This window comes from Erinaceus europaeus, chromosome 1 (genome assembly GCF_950295315.1).
Source record: "Erinaceus europaeus chromosome 1, mEriEur2.1, whole genome shotgun sequence".
NCBI lineage: Eukaryota > Metazoa > Chordata > Mammalia > Eulipotyphla > Erinaceidae > Erinaceus > Erinaceus europaeus.
In genome coordinates, this window is record NC_080162.1 from 103,768,449 (window position 1) to 103,787,471 (window position 19,023).

Genomic DNA, 19,023 nt, shown 5'->3' on the forward strand with positions numbered 1-19,023 from the left:
TATGCAAACAGACTGTCATGCCTACAGCTCCAGAGTTTCAGGTTCAGTTCCTCACACCACCATAAGCCAGAGTTGAGCTGGGGGGGTGGGGGGTGGGGTTGGAAGATGATGTGGCACCAGAGGAAGCTCTAGTGCTGTGATCTCTCTCTCTCTCTCTCTCTTAGTATGTAAAAGCATCCCAGGAATGGGAAATTGTGCATATGTGAGGCCCTGCCTTTGGAAAAGTAAGAAACACAGTACATGAATGGCTCTGTCTTTGGATCAGTGGTTTTCCAATAAGCTCAGTATTCTTAGAGGTAGTGCAGGAATTGCTAACAAGAGGAAAAGGGAGATGAGGAAAGGGGTAGGTGAAAGTTTGAGTCTTTTAGCATTCATTCATTCAGTCAGTCATTCATTCACATTTCTGCCATTTTAAGCTTCTACATATGCTTTCTTCTGTGCTTAAAAAGTAAAAGCATCAAGAAAAAAATCACTGAAATGCATCCTTATTTCTCTTAACCAGGTTTTGCTGAACAGATTATAGTTTAGAACTTATATTTTATTAATGAAATGCTAATTCACAAAATCTCTAATTTTGAAGGCCAAACCTGCAAAACTGATATTCCAAATGGACTTTGAGAAGCATAACTTGTGTTCTTGCCTACAAATGGCTTCCTTTATTAGAACATGTTTTCTGGGCTGGCAAAATAGCTCACTTGACTAGTGCACTGCTTTGCCAAGTATGTGACCCAAGGGTTGAGCCCAACCCCTAATCATTGAAAGAAACTTCAGTACTATGGCTTCTTTCACTCTCTCCTTCTTCCCCTCTTTCTCTGTCTCTATCAGAGGGAAGAAGGAAGTGCTTTTTCTTTTGCCCATGCTCTTTAGCAAAAATGAAGGAGTTAGGAATAAATGAGACAAATATGGTAGTTTTATGAGCACTAGTGAGAAATCACGTGGATCAGATAGCTGTGATGCTTTAGTCGCTTTTTGTAAAAAGCACTTGAGAAAGATCATTCTAGTTGGTCATTCTAATCCCTCATCAGGCTAAAACAACATGTTTACTTACTTAGAGAGCTTATGACCAGAAAGCATTTAGCTCCCAATGTAATAATAAGATCATAATGTTAGCATCTCAGCATTCCAAAGTAATATGAATGAAGTACCTTCTATAGAATGTTTCAAAGGGAATTGACTAACACAGGGCCACCTTCCCCACATTAATGTTCACATCCAACTGTATTTACATGGAAGAAGATGGAATTAAATCAAGGGAGTGCCTGACTCTACAGATTTCTGGCATGGAAAAGCCAAGGGTATCCAATTCACTAGTTTTGTGGGTGATGAAATGAGATAAGACCATATCAATTCCAAATGGTCTTGTTGATCTCAAAACCAGGCTTTGCTTTTTGTATAGTGAGATAATTATAGCCTTGCTTTTAATAAACTTTGCTTTAACTATCTCACACTGAAGATACTTAATACGAGAGAAAACACTCACCCCAGTCTCTTGCCCTCTTTCATTTAGCAAGGAGATCTGTTTGTAGGGCAGCGATCTGCTCTTGTCTCCAATCAGATCCTTCAGGGCTACAGTGGCTGTGCCAATTAATCTGCAGGGGGACATGAGAGAGTACACAAGAGCCTAAGTATGACACATGTTCTCAATTACTCCTCAGACCTCCCACTCCCTTCCTATGCATAGGAGATCACTAAGGTCACTTATAAATATGTGGCCTTTCTGTTCTCACCCTAACAGAGTATTTTGGCAGTAAACATATCTTTTCCAAAACAGTAGTCATTTCAAGAAACAAAGCAGAGAACCTCTGGAATATATCTCAAATCATGAATAACATAATGGGTAAAAAATGAAGGCTGAGGATAGCTCCCATAAGACCCAAGAAATGAGAAAAGTAAGGCAAGGGAGGTAGGAAGTGATGTACTGAGTAAAGCACATCCCTTACCATCCATGAGGCCCTGGGTTCAACACCTAGTACCACATGGGAACACCATGATAACACTGCAGACATCCATGGATGATGGAACAGTGCTTTGATCTCTGCTCATTTTTCTGACTCTGTCTCTCCTAGCCTCCTCAAAGAGGAGGAGAAAAGTTGGACTGTGGAGGGAGAGACAGCTCTGTAGTATTGCTACTGTGTATATACAAGTCCCTTGATCCATTCTGCAATGCCACATTAAAGGAAGGAAAGAAGGAAGGAGGGAAGGAAGGAAGGAAGGAAGAAAGAAAGAGAAAGAGAGCTGGGGTAGATAGCATTATGGTTATGTAAAGAAACTCTCATGCCTGGGGCTCCAAGGTCCCATGTTCAATCCCCCACACCACCATAAGCCAGAGCTGAGCAGTGCTCTGTTAAAAATAAATAAATAAAATAAGGAAAGGTAGGACAAAATTTTAAAGGACACATAAAAACATTGCTTAATGGGAGGAGGAAGAGAAGGAAAAGAAGAAGAGAGAAAGAAGTCCTACCCTCCCAGTAGACCTTCTCAAAATAAAAATAGGTTGCTAGTTGACAGATGAGGTCAACTTGCTACCCCATATGATCTGGAACTGCTGTTCCCATTCAAAAGTTGAGTGTTCACTTCTCTTCTTGGACCCTGAGAAACTATCTTCAGCCTCTACCACTTATTCCTCCACCTCTTCAAGCACCCAGCATATTGGTGGGGGAGAATGTAAGCATCCTCCTCACTCGAGTAAAGCTCTCTGTAAGGGCAAGGAGGGTTGTACTTTATCCCCTGTACTCAGAGCAAAATGTATTTCTCTTTTTTTTTTTTTTAGGATTAATTAACAAAACCATAGGGTAGGAGGGGGTACAACTCCACACAATTCCCACCGCCCAATCTCCATATCCCACCCCCTCCCCTGATAGCTTTCCCATTCTCTATCCCTCTGGGAGCATGGACCCAGGGTCATTGTGGGTTGCAGAAGGTAGAAGGTCTGGCTTCTGTAATTGCTTCCCCGCTGAACATGGGCATTGACTGGTCGGTCCATACTCCCAGTCTGCCTCTCTCTTTCCCTAGTAGGGTGGGTCTCTGGGGAAGCTGAGCTCCAGGACACATTGGTGGGGTCTTCAATCTAGGGAAGTCTGGCCGGCATCCTGATGACACCTGGAACCTGGTGACTGAAAAGAGAGTTAACATACAAAGCCAAACAAATTGTTGAGCAATCATGGACCAAAAGCTTGGAAAAGTGGAGAGGAAGTATTAGGGAGGTACTCACTGCAAACTCTAGTGTACTTCTGCTTTCTTACTTTGGTGCCATACTCCGCAAAATGTATTTCTTAATAAATATGATGAATCGATGGAGTTTACAGTCAACAATATTTATATCCCTTTCCCATATTAGGAAGCTACTCTCTTCCCAGATCCAGCTTTCTGGTCCTTTTTATAGCCATGACATCATCTCCTCAGAAAATAACTTGGATCCACCTGTATATCAGATTTCAGGCTCAGGTGAAAAAAGCAAAAGTAAAAGCAAAAAAACAAAAACAAAACTAGTATAGCCACAGGCCCTTTGGAATATAACTCAAATATGACTACTAGCTATCTACAAAATGGAGGAACCCACCAACTCTTCATCTGCACTATTCCAGTCTTTAGGTCCATGATTGGTCAACAACTTGTTTGGCTTTGTATGTTAACTCTCTTTTCAACCACCAGGTTCCAGATGCCAGCATGATGCCGACCAGAATTCCCTGGACAGACAACCCCACCAATGTGTCCTGGAGCTCCATTTCCCCAGAGCCCTTCCCCACTAGGGAAAGAGAGAGGCAGGCTGGGAGTATGGATCGACCTGTTAATGCCTATGTTCAGTGGGGAAGCAATTACAGAAGCCAGACCTTCCACCTTCTGCATCCCACAATGACCTTGGGTCCATACTCCCAGAGGGATAAAGAATAGGAAAGCTATCAGGGGAGGGGATGGGATACGGAGTTCTGGTGGTGGAAAATGTGTGGAGTTGTACCTCTCTTATCCTATGGTTTAGTCTATGTTTCCTTTTATAAATAAAACATTTAAAAATAAATAAATATGACTGAATGAAGGAAAGAATAAATATGTTTCTATATATGGAGAATGCCCACAAACATTTTTATAGGTTGGACACATTGACCAAGAAATCATAAAACACCTATTTTCAGAGAATTTTTCAATATAAAAATATGATCCGTGGAAAACAAGTCTTTAAATTGAGAGGTTATAATATGGAAGATGATATGTGAGTGGGTGAACCAAAGACATTCTCTTTGTGAAATACTATCAGCCAAGAAAAGTAGCAGAGAGCCTATGAATATACTTTCAGTAAAGATACTGAAAGAGGAGAAAAGGAGAAGAGTTTGAAAAAGCTATTTACTTATGTCTTACCTCCATGTGCAGTAACTTACACTAATAAGTAGCAATAAGTACTATTGTAAATAATAAATAAATATAATAGCCTAGAACACTATTCAAATAAAAAGAGAACAGTAAACGTCAAGTTCTCAAAACGATAGAAGAGGTTTCTTATATCATAAACTAAGGATGAGTAAATCTTAGTTGAACAGAAGATGCAACTATGGACTTTCAAGGAAAGATAATAATTACTAAAGTTCTTGTGAAGAAATAATTCACTCTAAAATGTAGTAGTATCTTCAAAAGCCAGGAAGTGAAAGGTGTTATCAACATGGACACACCACTTATAAGTGGACATATGTCCTTATTTTATGCTTCCCCTCACATCTCAGAAATAGGACTACATTACAGATCTGCGGCCTGCCACCCAGTCTGACTTAACAGTATTAATAAATAACTTCACTTTCTATGCACAGGTATGTTATATCTTCAAACAAGAAAATTGACATGACATCCTGTTTTAGCCAGTTTATCCAGTGATCTAAACTAATTGTAGTTGTTTTCTTGACAAAGTTTACCTTCTTGAACAGAACAGTAGAAGTCAACAATCATAAAGGATTCTCTTGCTACTCTCTCATAATGACTAAATTAAGTAAATTATCTTAAGAAAGCAAGCAGGTTTCAAATCAATGCTGAGAATTGGTGGGACCTGTAGAGAGTCTTTTTTCAGATGAGTATGTTCTTTCAGTAGATTTGTCAGATTTTTTTTTTTTTACAAAAATATGTTTTCTCCCTACTTAAACCTTTATTCCCTTTACATATTGGAGTCAAGAGTCTCCACATACCTCCGTCTCCATCAGATGAAAAAGGTGAAACCCATTCATAAGGTGAGAACCTCTGAGAAATATCTCCTCTTGAGCTCCTTTAGCTACATAGGATGTGAGCCTGAGGAATTTCTTTCCCATGCTTTAAAAGCAGACAATATTGAAAGCCCAGAGATTAATCCCCATTCCTACAGACACCTAGTTTTTTGACAAAGGAGCCCAGAACATCAAATGGAAAAAGGTGAGAGTCTATTCAACTAGTGATTTTGGGAAAATTGATTTGAAGCCTGCAGAAAGATGAAACTTGACCACCACATTTCAACATATACAAAAATAAATTCCAAATGGATCAAAAGTTTATATGCTAGGCCAGAAACTATGAAATACTTAGAGGAAAATAAAGGCAAGATTTTCTTCCATTTAAGTTTTAGAAATATCCTCACCCATTCAAATCCAATCACAATGAAAATAAAAGCAAAAATAAACCAATGGGACTACATACATCTAACTGAAGATATTCTCAGTTGCAAATCACCACCATAATAGAAACACCCCTCAGGAAGTAGAAGAAAAAATTTTATGTGTCATATAGCGAACAGAGGGCTAATAAACAAATACACAAAGAATCCATCAAGCTCAATAATAAAAGGACAAACATCCCCAAAAAAAGAGATCCAAAGGGTCAACAGATGTATGAATAAAATGCTCAAAGTCATTTATGATCAGGGAGCTACAAATAAAAACAATGAAATACCACTTTACATTGTGAAAATATTATACATTCCAAAAGACAGCAACACCAACTGTTGGAGAGGCCAAGGTTGGGGGAGAAGGGATGCGGGGCGGAGAGACTTCCTGTATTGCTGGTGGAAATCCCTAGCACTGCAAAAATGATATCATCTGTTTTCCATCTACACCATGCCTTGGCCTCGCATGAGCTTAATGTGCAGCTTGGCGATACGAGAATCCGGCATGAAGCCCAGCCAGTCTATCTTGGCGTTACTCTCGATCACACTCTGTCATTTCACGAACATCTCATAAAAACTGCAGCAAAGGTGGGCGCGAGGAATAACATCATTGCAAGACTGGCCAGCTCCTCATGGGGCGCGAGCGCTTCCACACTACGATCATCATCTCTGGCATTATGCTATTCCACTGCAGAATACTGTGCCCCAGTATGGTTCCGTAGCCCCCATGTCCACTTGGTCGATTCCAAATTATATTCCTCCATGAGGATAATTTCTGGAACCATGCGTTCCACCCCGGTTCCATGGCTGCCAGTTCTTAGCAACATCACCCAGCCAGATATTCGTCAGGATGCGGCATCATCTAAGTTCATTTCCCACGTCTACACTCGACCGGACCTGCCAATATACGTGGATATCTTCGCCCACCCTGTCCAACGCTTGACGTCTCGTCACCCAATCTGGTCCCCTATGCCTACACTGAACTTCTCTGTTCCAGTCTCTTGGAAACAGAGTTGGCAGTCAGCTGAGGTAAAGAACAAACACCTCATCACAGACCCCTGCAAGCGTCAACCCGGCTTTGACCTAGCACGTTAGGATTGGGCCCTCAATTGCTATCGAACAGGCCATGGCCGGTGCGCCGCTATGTTCCATCGCTGGGGAGCCAGAGACGACCCGAACTGCCCCTGCGGCTACAGACAGACTATGACCCACATAGTCAACGACTGCCACCTCTCCAGATTCAAAGGAGGTCTCGAAACTTTACATCAGGCTCAACCTGACGCTGTTGACTGGCTATGAAAGAAGGGCAAACGCTAGAAGAAGAAGAAGAAGCTGGTGGAAACGTAAATTGGTCCAACCACTATGGAAAATAGTCTAGAGATTCATCAGAAAATGGACCTACCTTAAGCACTAGCACTCCTTCTCCTAGAGATAAACCCAAGGACAACAAAAATACCTATCAGAAAAGACAAATGCACACCTATGATCATAGCAGCACAGTTTGTAATAGCCTAAACTTGGAAGCAACCCAGATGCCCAGTGACAGGCTAAGAAAGTTGTGGTATGTATGCACAATGGAATACTATGCAGCTATTAATAATGATGAAGCCATCTCCTTTGCAATATCCTGGTCAGAAATTGAAGGTATGTTAAAGGAGACAAGCCAGAAAGAGAAAGGCCAATACCAAATGGTCTTACTTATAGGTGTAACTTGAGAATAAAAAACAGTATGGGAAAACACAAGGTGAAACTGAGACTGGGTATGGTGTATTATATTAAAGCAAAGAACTCCGGGGAAGGAGGAAAAGGGATAGACTGAAGGGACATTGGGATCCTGTTGTGTCTCCTAGACACTTACCAAGGGGAGATGAGAAGTTGTGCCTATGTGTTAAAGATCATATTGTAAGGGGGGTGGCAGGCAGTGTCACTCCAGATTGAGTGAATATGTTACCATATGTAGGGACCTGGGTTCAAGCCACTACTTCCCACCTACAGGGTGGTGAAACAGTACTGCAAGTATCTGTCTGTCTATGTATCTATCTATCTATCTATCTATCTATCCTCTCTCGCTTTCTCTATGTCTACCTCTTCTCCTCTCTCAATTTCTCTGTTTCTGTAAAAATATAAAATAAAACATTTTAAAAGGCTATACTATAAACCATCAGCCACCCCAATAAAATATATATAATTAAATAAATAATAAAAACCGGACAGGAGTCCAAGGAGTTTCTAAAGAAGTGATTAAGAAGAAGAAGAATAGCACAGCTATATACAAGATACTGGATACTGTACAGCAAACCATAACAAAAGGACTTTTCAAAGTTAACCCAATTACCAAATAATGTGATGATAACATTAACTATCGATTGTCTTTTTGAACCCTAAGACAGCAGGAACCTCACATCTACACTATAGAGCCCCTACTTCCCTCAGTCCTGGAACCCTTGGATAGGGCCCACTTTCCCGTATGCCTCTCCCAATCCATACCAAATAATATTGCATCCGCCGATAACAACCTAACCAACGCAACGATTGCCACCTCAACATGCTTCACCTCAGACTGTGTCCAGAGACTTCACATGTGGAATGACAACCCTTCAGCTTCATTACTCGGGTGAGACCTTTCCTTTTATAGTACACTCTAATTTCATCTCAGGTGGTTCACTTTCTAACAAAGTCCCATAACCTAGATAAACACCAGTTTCTGTGAGAGAGAGCTTATGTTCACACGTATCCATAAACTACTGCAAAATATATACCTGAAAGCAGAAGTACACTAGAGTTTGCAGTGAGTACCTCCCTAACACTTCCTCACCACTATTCCAAGCTTTGGGCCCAAGATTGCTCAACAATTTGTTTGGCCTCGTATGTTAACTCTCTTTTCAATCACCAGGTTCCAGATGCCACCAGGATGCTGGCCAGGCTTCCCTGGATTGAAGACCCCACCAATGTGTCCTGGAGCTCAGCTTCCCCAGAGACCCACCCTACTAGTGAAAGAGAGAGGCAGACTGGGAGTATGGACCGACCAGTCAACGCCCATGTTCAGCGGGGAAGCAATTACAGAAGCCAGACCTTCTACCTTCTGCAACCCTCAATGACCCTGGGTCCATGCTCCCAGAGGGATAGAGAATGGGAAAGCTATCAGGGGAGGGGGTGGGTTATGGAGATTGGGTGGTGGGAATTGTGTGGAGTTGTACCCCTCCTACCTTATGGTTTTGTTAATTAATCCTTTCTTAAATAAAATAAAATAAAATAAAATAAAAAAGAAGAAGAAAGAAAATGTGAAAACTAGAGAATAAAAAGTGACCTGGGGCTGGGGAGATAGCATAGTTGTTATGCAAAAATCCTTTCATACCTGAGACATGAAATGCACCACTATAAGTTAGAGTTTATCTGAACAGTGCTCTGGTATAAAAAAAAAAAAAAAAAGAATAAAATAAAAAAAAGTCACCTGACTGGTATCATATATCAAAAGGTCCTTATCTTGAAAGAAGCAAAAATACTTTGGTGGTGGGTATTGTGTGGAACTATAACCTATACTATCACAGTCTTTTGACCCACTATGTATCCCTAATAAAAATACAAAGAAAATAAAAGAAGAGAAAATACACTGGATTTTGTTCCTAACAGTTCTATGGTTCAGCATTCAACTTCATGATTAACTTTATGCACACTCAATCAAACATGTACTGATTTGCACGGCTAGAAGCAACATGACCTGAGTCCTTTCCAGCAATAAATAATCTCATAACAAAACAGAAAGTGTGGTAATCTGAGACAATACTGAAGTGGAGAAAGGGTTAGCCATGGATTGGAGGCACTACTGACTTTGTGAAGTGGACAATTCTTTCTTTGGAGAGACGGTTATATACCTGGTCAGATGTTCAGCAGTAGCTCTCTATTCTACCCACTAACATTTCTACATTTTGTCAATTATTTCCTGGAGGGCAAAATCAGGTTTTTTGCAGGTTTGAGAACTACTGAGTTATTCAATTCCTCTCCCGGTCTGTCCTAGCTCTGCCCCACCTCCCTAAGTCCCACTTACCTAAGTCACCCACCTCTCTGAGCAGACTGAATGGACTGAAATAAAGAATTTCTGCTTCTTTTTTGCTTAAAAAAAAGTCTATGACTAGGCTTGTTTGTGTGATGTGTTCTATGTATATCATTTTACTGAACCACTTTATGTAAATATCTACTTTCTCTTAAAGTTCTTATTGGTTCACTTGAGTAAAACACATGTTAAAATATGTTCATGTTGGACAATCCTGAATACTAGGAAGGGTTTCTGGCTTAAAGGACACTAGACTATTCTAAATGTCCTGGGTCGAGCTTAAATTTCCTCAGGGCCTCAGGGTAAAAGGGCAGGCCAATAACTGAAATGTGGACTACTGTGAGTGATGTACAAGACAGTATATTGGGAGTGGTGGGGCTTGTGGTGAGCAGGACAGATCCAACTTGTCTAAAAAACAAAACCTGGGAATTGGGCGGTAGCCAGCGGGTTAAGCACATGTGGTGCAGAGCCTAAGGATCCTGGTTCCAGCCCCCAGCTCCTCACTTGCAGGGAAGTCACTTCACAAGCGGTGAAGCAGGTCTGCAGGTGTCTATCTTTTTCTCCCCCTCCTGTCTCCATTTCTCTCTGTCCTATCCAACAACGATGACATCAATAACAACAATAATAACTATAACAATAAAACAACAAGGGCAACAAAAGGGAATAAATATTAAAAAACAAAAACACCTCCTGGCCATTTTCGCAGTTCCTAGATGGATCCACAATTTCTATTTTGGTCCAGTCATCATCTTGTTTTCATTTCTTCACAAGACAGGTAACAGATAATTGACCAAGAGTAGGGTAAAATAATAATAATAATAGTAATTATTATTGTTATTTTAGGAAAGTTAACCTCATTTCCTTCTTTTAGAAAATTTCAGGTCTATTTCTTAAGAATTGCTTTTTTTTTTCTACTATGCAATTTAAATGCTTTTGCGGGGGGGGGGGGCATAGTTAAAAGAAAACTTGCCTTGCTTTTTCCTCTGTTTAGATGAAAGCCTGGAATGACTTTAATCCCCAGATTATTTTTAATAGCCAGGTTGAGTGGAAGAAAAATGCAAACATTTACAACTTCTGGGGCTTTCACTACAAACTGAAGAAAAGAGCCCCTCTGGGTACTGCAGAGCTCTGCAGGATCCCAGGGCACGCCCAGCCTGGCCTGGCCTGGCCTATTTTCTATGATGTTGCTTGGAGACAAAATACTGTGAGTCTGGGAAATGATGACTTGGCCTCCTACTCAGGGGATAAGAACAGTTCAGTCGGGCCACAAGCCGATTTCCTTTAAAGGGAATGACACTACACCCTAACCCCTCTTCTCTCAGATTACTAATGTTATAAACTATGCTAAAATGGTACAGTGTGACAGTAGGGGAACACTTTGCCCTGTGTTTCCAGGGAAAAGTCACACTCCCTATGGACTTCACCCAACATTAAAACAGATGGCTAACGGATCCAAAGGAAACTTTATGGCGAAAGAATTTCAGGCCTTTGGTTGGGCTTCTCCAGCTTTACTTGTGGAATTAATCAAGGACAGATGTATTCTGAAAGGAAGGACAAAACTAGCCTGCTCCTAATTCCTTTCAGTTCTTGCATGTCTATATAGTTTTGAACTGGGTCTCTATGTAATATTAGACTAATCCTAAACTGTGGGAGCAACAACTTAAATGTTAAATGTCATGGGGCCTGAAAAATAGTTCACTTGAGGGGTGGGTGGTGATACATACAATTGAGCGCACATGTTACAATGTGCAAGGACCCAGGTTTGAGCCCCCTGTCCCCACCTGCAGGGGGAAAGCTTTGCGAGTAGTGAAGCAGTATTGCAGGGGTCTCTCTGTCTCTCTCCCTATCACTCCTCCCCTCTTGATTTCTGGCTGTCTCTATCCAAAAAATAAAGATAATAAAAAATTATATAAATAGCTAACTTAAATAGTGTGCTCCTTTACCATGTGCATATTCCAGGTTTGAGCCCAGCATCCACCTCACTGAAAGTGGTACTGTGGCCTCTTTTTTCCTATCCATCATCTATCTATCTATCTATCTATCTATCTATCTATCTATCTATCTATCATCTATCACCTCTCTATCTCTATTTCTCTCTCTACCTCATTTTCTATCTGAAAAAAAAAGTTAGCTAAGGGCAGTGATACCCCAAAAAGGACATGAAAATTAAATATTATGGAGTCAGGGAGGTAGCTCAGTGGTAAAGTACACTTTTGCTTGCATGAAATCCTGGGTTCAATCTCCAACACCACATCAAATGGCAGGGTAGTACTTTGATATCCCTCATTCTCTTACACACATAATAAGAAAGTTAACAACAGATGTTTTGATTGGGGAAACATAAGAATTTCCTTGTAAACTAGACAACTTAGTGATACTAGCGTTGCTTAAGAATATCAACTATTTTTTCTTATAAAAAACAAACAACCAAGAAACAACAACAGCAAAAACAAACAAACAAAAAAAGCCTCTATTGTATTTTAAAAAGAGGAGTGGAGAATCCTCTCCCCCATTAGAATTGTTGCAAATGATAACAGCCTCATGCCACTGTGATGAGCAAGCTCTCCAGAGGCTGAGTTCTTAATCACAGTAGCTCACGTATCTGGGTTGTTCTGTGCAGCAGGGACGCAGCCCACAAAGATCAGTGGAGGAGGGCTTGCTGGAAATTCCTTCGTGAAGGAAAGGAGACTGAGAAGTAAATCACAAGTTGAGCTCTTTTTGTTCCTATAGACTGCTGTACATCTCAATTTTTCCAGTCTCAGAGAAAGAACAGAAAACCCAGTTGGACTGGGAACAGAGTTTTCTCAAGCTGCTCCCTGGTCTCCCACAGAAACCCCACAAGGACCATAATTCTTGCCCATCCTTTGCATCACTGGGCTCACAGTCAGCTTTGAGTCAGACCAGAGCTCTGTAGCCATGGATGTCCTCAAGGTGACCTGGTCACTCTTCCCCAAAGTTCTCCATCCCCTGGGCCAGTATCTTCCACTCTTCCTCTCCGACCAAATAAAAAATGGGAGAGCCATGCAGGAACCTTGTTTTTAGCAGATGGGTGGCAGAGACAGGGGTAGCCAGGGAAGTGACTCTTATCACAGGAAGTCCTTGGCAGGCAAAAACAAAACCTCAAAGAACTAATTCCTCTCATCCCTTAGCCCCTATTCACTTGTACCAGTGGAGATCACTCCTGAGTCTCCCAACCTGCCCATCCTAGCCCTCAGGGTTAACTCATAACAAGTTTCCAGGCTGTGGCTCTCCAAAGTTCCCTGCAGCTGAGTCACCATGCTGCTTACAGAGTCCCAGGACCCTGAGTCAGACTTTTTTTTTCTTTAGTTAATGTTTCTCTCTACCCAGGAATTTTGAGAAACAATGGGCTAGGACAGTGGTTCTCACTTGTCAATCCAGGAAGGAGCAGGGTGGAGGGTTGAGGGTGGGAGGGAAGTCCCCTGGCAAATCCATTCTGGGGAGAGGAGGGCTGTGTAGTTCTTTTAAAGTATATCTGATATGTTAATAAACATCCAAATCTGATAGATGGATAGATAGATAGGTAGATAGATAGATCGATAGATAGATAGATAGAGAATAGATAGAAATCCAAGTATTGATCCCACTCATAGAGAGTAGTTGAAAAATAAGAACACAAGGGAAAACACAAAGCAGAACTTGGACTGGAATAGGTGTATTGCACCAAAAGTAAAAGACTCTGGGGTGTGGAGGAAGGTGGGGAGAGGAGTGTTCAGGTCCTGAAACATGATGGCAGAAGAGGACCTAGGTTAGAGTGTTATGCAGAAAACTGAGAAATGTTACACATGTACCAATTACTGTATTTTACTGCTGACAGTAAACCATCAATCTACCCAATAAAGAAAAAAATAACATTAAAAAGGAAAAAAAGAAAAGAAATCAAATTATTTACTATAACTCCATGAAAATCTACTTTGCAGGTCTAGTTACCTGTGCCTTCCCTCCTTACTCCAGATCAGGATGGTCAGAGAACCTTGAGGTTTTTGCCCTAGAATTACCAGAGGTCATGAGTTTCAAAAAGGTAAACCCTAGTCCAGACTGCAGTTCCTAAAACTGACTATGTACAAAGCCAGTGGGTGAGACTGATACTCTGTACTCCATAACAGACTTCATTCTTGGGATTCAAAATTACTGATCTAGCCTGCAGGCTATAGTGGAATTTGCAGTTCCTGCGATGATTCCCTTTTTGCCCGGCCCTCTTTCACTGCTACTGATGTCACTGTTAACAAGAGAAGGAGTTGTACGGAAGCCCTGAAGCACTAAGATCTGATTAGCTACTCTGTGGCTACAAGGGGCAAGTTAATTGGCTTAATACATGGCATGGAGGAAATCTTGTCAGACATATGAATATTATAGTAATTTTGAAAGAAAAAAAATTAGGTGTATTTTACTGTAGCAACTCTAGTAGATGAAAAAAAGGTCACATAGAACATAGAACATAGAAGATAGACTTCCTAGCTTCTTCCCACACAAAGACCCCTAGTTTCATCTGCTCTATTCCTACCTTTGGGTTCCTATTTATTAAACAATTTGTCCTTACCACCTTTCAGCCACCAAGTTGCAGACATTATTACCATGATGCCATCCTGACTTCCCTGGGCAGATGACTTCACCAATGTGACCCAAAGTCTCACCTCTCCAGAGCCCTGCCCCACTAGGAAAAGAGAAACAGGCTGGGGTATGGATCAACCTGCCAATGTCCATGTCCAGCGAAGAAGCCAGACCTCCCAGCCTGTATACCCCATAAAGAATTTTGATCCATACTCTCAGAGGGATAAATAATAGGAAAGCTTCCAGGGGAGGGGATGGGACATAGAATTCTAGTGGTAGAAACTATGTGGAATTGTACCCTATGTTACAATCTTGTTGATCATTATTAAATCACTAATAAAAATTTAAAAAAAGAAAAGAAGAAAGGTGAGAGTCTTCTAGATAGAGTGGCTCCCCTGATGGTGGGGCTATGCCCATATAGCTGTGCCCCACTAAGGCAAAGGTGGGGGAGGGCAAGAAGCGGAGAGACTAATAGCAGTCAAAAGTGCAGAACTGCTAAAGAAGCAATAACAGGTTAAAATCTGAAATCACAGGATACCTTGCCACAGACTGTTCTGATCACACACCTCTGACTTGGATAATAAAGGCATTTGATGAGGCCAAAAGCAACATGTCTTCTGAACTCAACTCGACTCAGAAGTTTTCTCAGTGAGAGTTTTGTAGAACCCTCTACTGAAGAAATGGCCCATCTCTTCTTTTGAAGGGAACCTGCAAGGGAATCTTTGAGCTGCTGCCTGACCTGTCTCACCTCACTTGCCCATCTCCTAAGCCAGGACACCAGTACCAGGATACTAGCACCAGTATCTTTCCTTCTCCTTGTGCTAATAGTGGGTTGCATGCTGGCATTATTCTGACATGGACTTCCCCCCTAGAACTGTAATTATATCCCACATAATGGTGGCATGCACCATGCTTGAAATCAAACCTTACGTAGAACAAGGCTCAGTATTTATGTCTTAAGTAAATGTATCTCACTGTTGTCACTATTCAGACCCAATCAATTCCCCTGCTCACTGAGTCCTCAAAGATCTGAACCTGTGTTAGCCTGCTTGGCCATTTCAGCAGAGCTCTCAGGTTGTCTGTCTAATCTTCTCATCTATTAGAATCAAAGTAGTATACATTCATCCATCCATTCATCCATTGTTTACTAGGCACTTGGGCCTATAAGTCCAGCACAATGAAGTGATTAAAAATATTGAAGCTGGGCCCAGGTTGTGGCGCACCTGGTTGAGTGCATGTATTACAACGTGCAAGGACCTGGGTTCGAGCCCCCGGTTCCCGCCTGCAGGGGGAAAGCTTTACGAGTGGTGAAGCAGGGCTGTCTCTCTCCCTTTCTAACATCTTACTCTTGATTTCTGGCTGTCTCTATCCAATAAATAAAGACAATAATAATTTTTTTTTTTTTTAGAAAATTGAAGCTAGGGTTAGGGAAATAGCTCACTTAGATAATGTACTGCTTTCCCATGTGTGTGATTCAAGTTCAAACCCACCCTGGCAATTTCTCCCCTTGTTCCTTACTTTATTTCTCTCCATCTCACCTATGCCATCTGATATATTATATATGTATTCGTCAATTCAAATGTAACCTTCCTGAAAGAAATGGTGTATGCTCTGTGCCTAGAGCAGTGTCTATATCACAGAATAGATATTAGCAAGTATTTACTGAATAAGTAAATTAGTTGACACACCCTTGCATATAGTCCTTTGCATATAGATTTTCAGGTTATAAAACTTTCACTTCTAAGAGATAGTCCTCCAAAGGCAATTAGATGATAATTATGGCTCTTGTTTTTGTGAAATGAAATGTCTTTCTCTTTTAGACTCTCTGGGTGTCTTTCTGCAGAGCTGAGGCTCACCTTTCTTACTCAGGAGATCTCAACAGACACAAGTAGGACTGTGTCAGCTACTTAATTGGCCTCCCTAAACAGTATGGGGAGGTGTGTATTTGGGGGGGGGGGGGTTACCTCTCCAGCAGCAGGAGATAGTCCAGATCAGCTTTGATCTTCTCGTAGTTTGTATAGTAGTTTGTAGTCTTCTTGTATTTTGAATGCTCAGGCTCAGGGAAAAGAAAGAAAGAAAGAAAGAAAGAAAGAAAGAAAGAAAGAAAGAAAGAAAGAAAGAAAGAAAGAAAGAAAGAAAGAAAGGAAAAGAAAGAAAGAACTAGTATAGTCATGGGCTCTTTGGAATATAACTAAAATAGGACTACTAACTAGCTACAAAATGGAGACCCCCCCAACTCTTCATCTGAACTATTCCAGCCTTTAGGTTCATGATTAGTCAACAATTTGTTTGGCTTTATATGTTAACTCTTTTTTCAGCCACCAGATTTCAGATGCTAACATGATGCCAACCAGACTTCCCTGGGCAGATGACCCCACCAATATGTCCTAGAGCCCCGCTTCCCCAGAGCTCTGCCCCACTAGGGAAAGAGAGAGGCAGGCTGGGAATATGGATCGACCTGTCAACACCCATGTTCAGTGGGGAAGCAATGACAGAAGCCAGGCCTTCCACCTTCTGCATCCCATAATGACCTTGGGTCCATACTCCAAGAGGGATAAAGAATAGGAAAGTTATCAGGGGAGGGGATGGGATATGGAGTTCTGGTGGTGTGAATTGTGTGGAGTTGTATCCCTCCTACCTATGTTTTTGGCATTGTTTCCTTTTTATAATTTTTTTTTTAATTCAAAACAAACAAACAAAAAAACCCCATGAAACTAAGATATCTCTGAGAGGTGAGAGGGTGGGAATACAGAACTTTGGTGGTGGGTGTGGTACCATCTTGTAACAAACTATTAATAACAAATTAAAAAATCATGAAACTAAGAAAGAAATCAGAACAGAGATTGCTGGTTTAGATTTCACACAGCCAGAAAAGCTGCTGTAGTTAGAAAACCTGTCTGAATCCCAAGGGCTATCCAGCCCTCCACACTGAGAAGACAGAAGGACAGGGAAAGGCCTCAGGGAACACCTGTCAAGTCCCAATGTAATGTTTACATGGGGTTTACTGGAAGTGAGTTTCATCAGTAGGAGAGGTAAAAATATTAGAATCTAAAGATAAGGTCTTTAGCATACCAGGAAATAAATTTTTCTGCCAAGTGATACAACATTTTGCCCCACCAAACTGATTTTTACCACAAACCACAGTGTTTCTTTTCTAATGAAAAAAAAAAAAAACTTTGCTGAGAGAAGCATTATTGTTTTTCTAATTCTTTAGCCCCCAGTACCAACACACTCGTGTGTGTGTTTGTGTGTGTGGTCCTCTTACTTTCACATTCTGCACCTTTGCTTTCAATACACATACACACATACTAACAGGAAATAAGTCTTAGAGGAATATTTATGCTCTGTATCAGAGAATTTAACATCACCAAGTTACGTGCTTCCTCTTAAAGAGCTGGGTGAATTTTTATTATTTATTTATTTATTCTTTCTTTCTGTTTCCTCTCAGCTCTGGTTTCTGGTAGTGTAGGAGACAGAAACTGAAATTTAGAGCCACAAGCATGGAGAGTCTCTTTGCATAGCCATTATGCTATCTCCCTCACCCTGGGTGAAATTCTGTCAACTTCTCTGAGCCACATTTTTCTTTCCCATCTACAAATTGGAAATAAGCCTGTCTCACTCATAAAGATTAAATCTGGTTATCTGTTAAATCATTTCAACACAATGCCTGGTTCATGGTTAGTCCACAATAGGTTGTTCATGAGGAAATAGAATATTCCTTAATCATTAATTTAACTACTTTATGTTTATAGTTTATTAAGGAAGTATTACAACAATCTAATAAATATGAAGGAAATAAACAAGAATCACTCAATTAATAAGAACCAAAATTCAAACTAATCTAATAATCATTGCCCATATTTCTCCTTCTGAAAGATATTAGTAAATCTTTTCTTACATGCAGTAAATCTTGGGCATTTTCTTCTTACTCCAGAAAAACGGATGCCCAATAGTGATTGATTGATTGGTTGGTTGGTTGGTTGGCACTACTCAGCTCTGGCTTATGGTGGTTCAGGGGATTGAACCTGGGACTTTGGAGCCTCAGGCATGAAGAGCCTCTTTGCATAACCATAATGCTATCTACCCCTAACCCCCCAGCAGTGATTCATATCAGATGATGTTTCTAATTTTGCATTGCATTTATGTGGGAGTAGATTGTTTGCACAAGAGCACGCTTATGGAAGGGAAGAATACTGGAGACATAAACTGGAGTCAGGCGATAGCGCAGCAGGTTAAGAGCAGGTGGTACAAAGCACAAGGACTGGCATAAGGATCCCGGTTCGAGCCCCCAGCTGCCCACCTGCTGGGGAGTCGCTTCACAAGTGGTGAAGCAGGTCTTTAGGTGTCTATCTTTCTCTCCCCCTCTCTGTCTTCCCTTTCTCTCTCCATTTCTCTCTGTCCTATCTAACAACAATGACATCAATAACAACAACAATAAAGTAAGGGCAAAACCATACAAAAGATCAATGAAGCCAAATGTTGGTTCTTTGAAAAATTAAACAAGATGGACAAACCCCTAGCCAGACTCACTAAAAAAAAGGGGGGGAACACTCAAATTAACAGAATTGTAAACGATAGAGGAGATATCACAACTGAAACCACAGAAATCCAGAAAATTCTGCGAAACTTCTACGAAGAACTATACGCCACCAAGCTAGAAAATCTGGAAGAAATGGAACAATTCCTAGAAACATATGCCCTTCCAAAACTGAACCAAGAAGAACTACAAAACCTAAATACACCAATCACAGACAAAGAAATTGAAACCGTTATTAAGAATCTCCCAACAACA

General features: G+C 41.0%; 1 protein-coding gene across 3 annotated transcripts in view; it reads right to left on the reverse strand.

The window, feature by feature from the left end:
- The window catches only part of MYOF (myoferlin), a 200,765-nt gene that overhangs the window by 129,994 nt on the left and 51,748 nt on the right, over positions 1–19,023 (reverse strand). For all 3 annotated transcript variants that reach the window (XM_060192064.1, XM_007516788.3, XM_060192045.1), the window contains exon 4: positions 1,481–1,589. In XM_060192064.1, the coding sequence (XP_060048047.1) occupies positions 1,481–1,589 (109 nt within the window). The remainder of the gene's footprint in view (positions 1–1,480; positions 1,590–19,023) is intronic.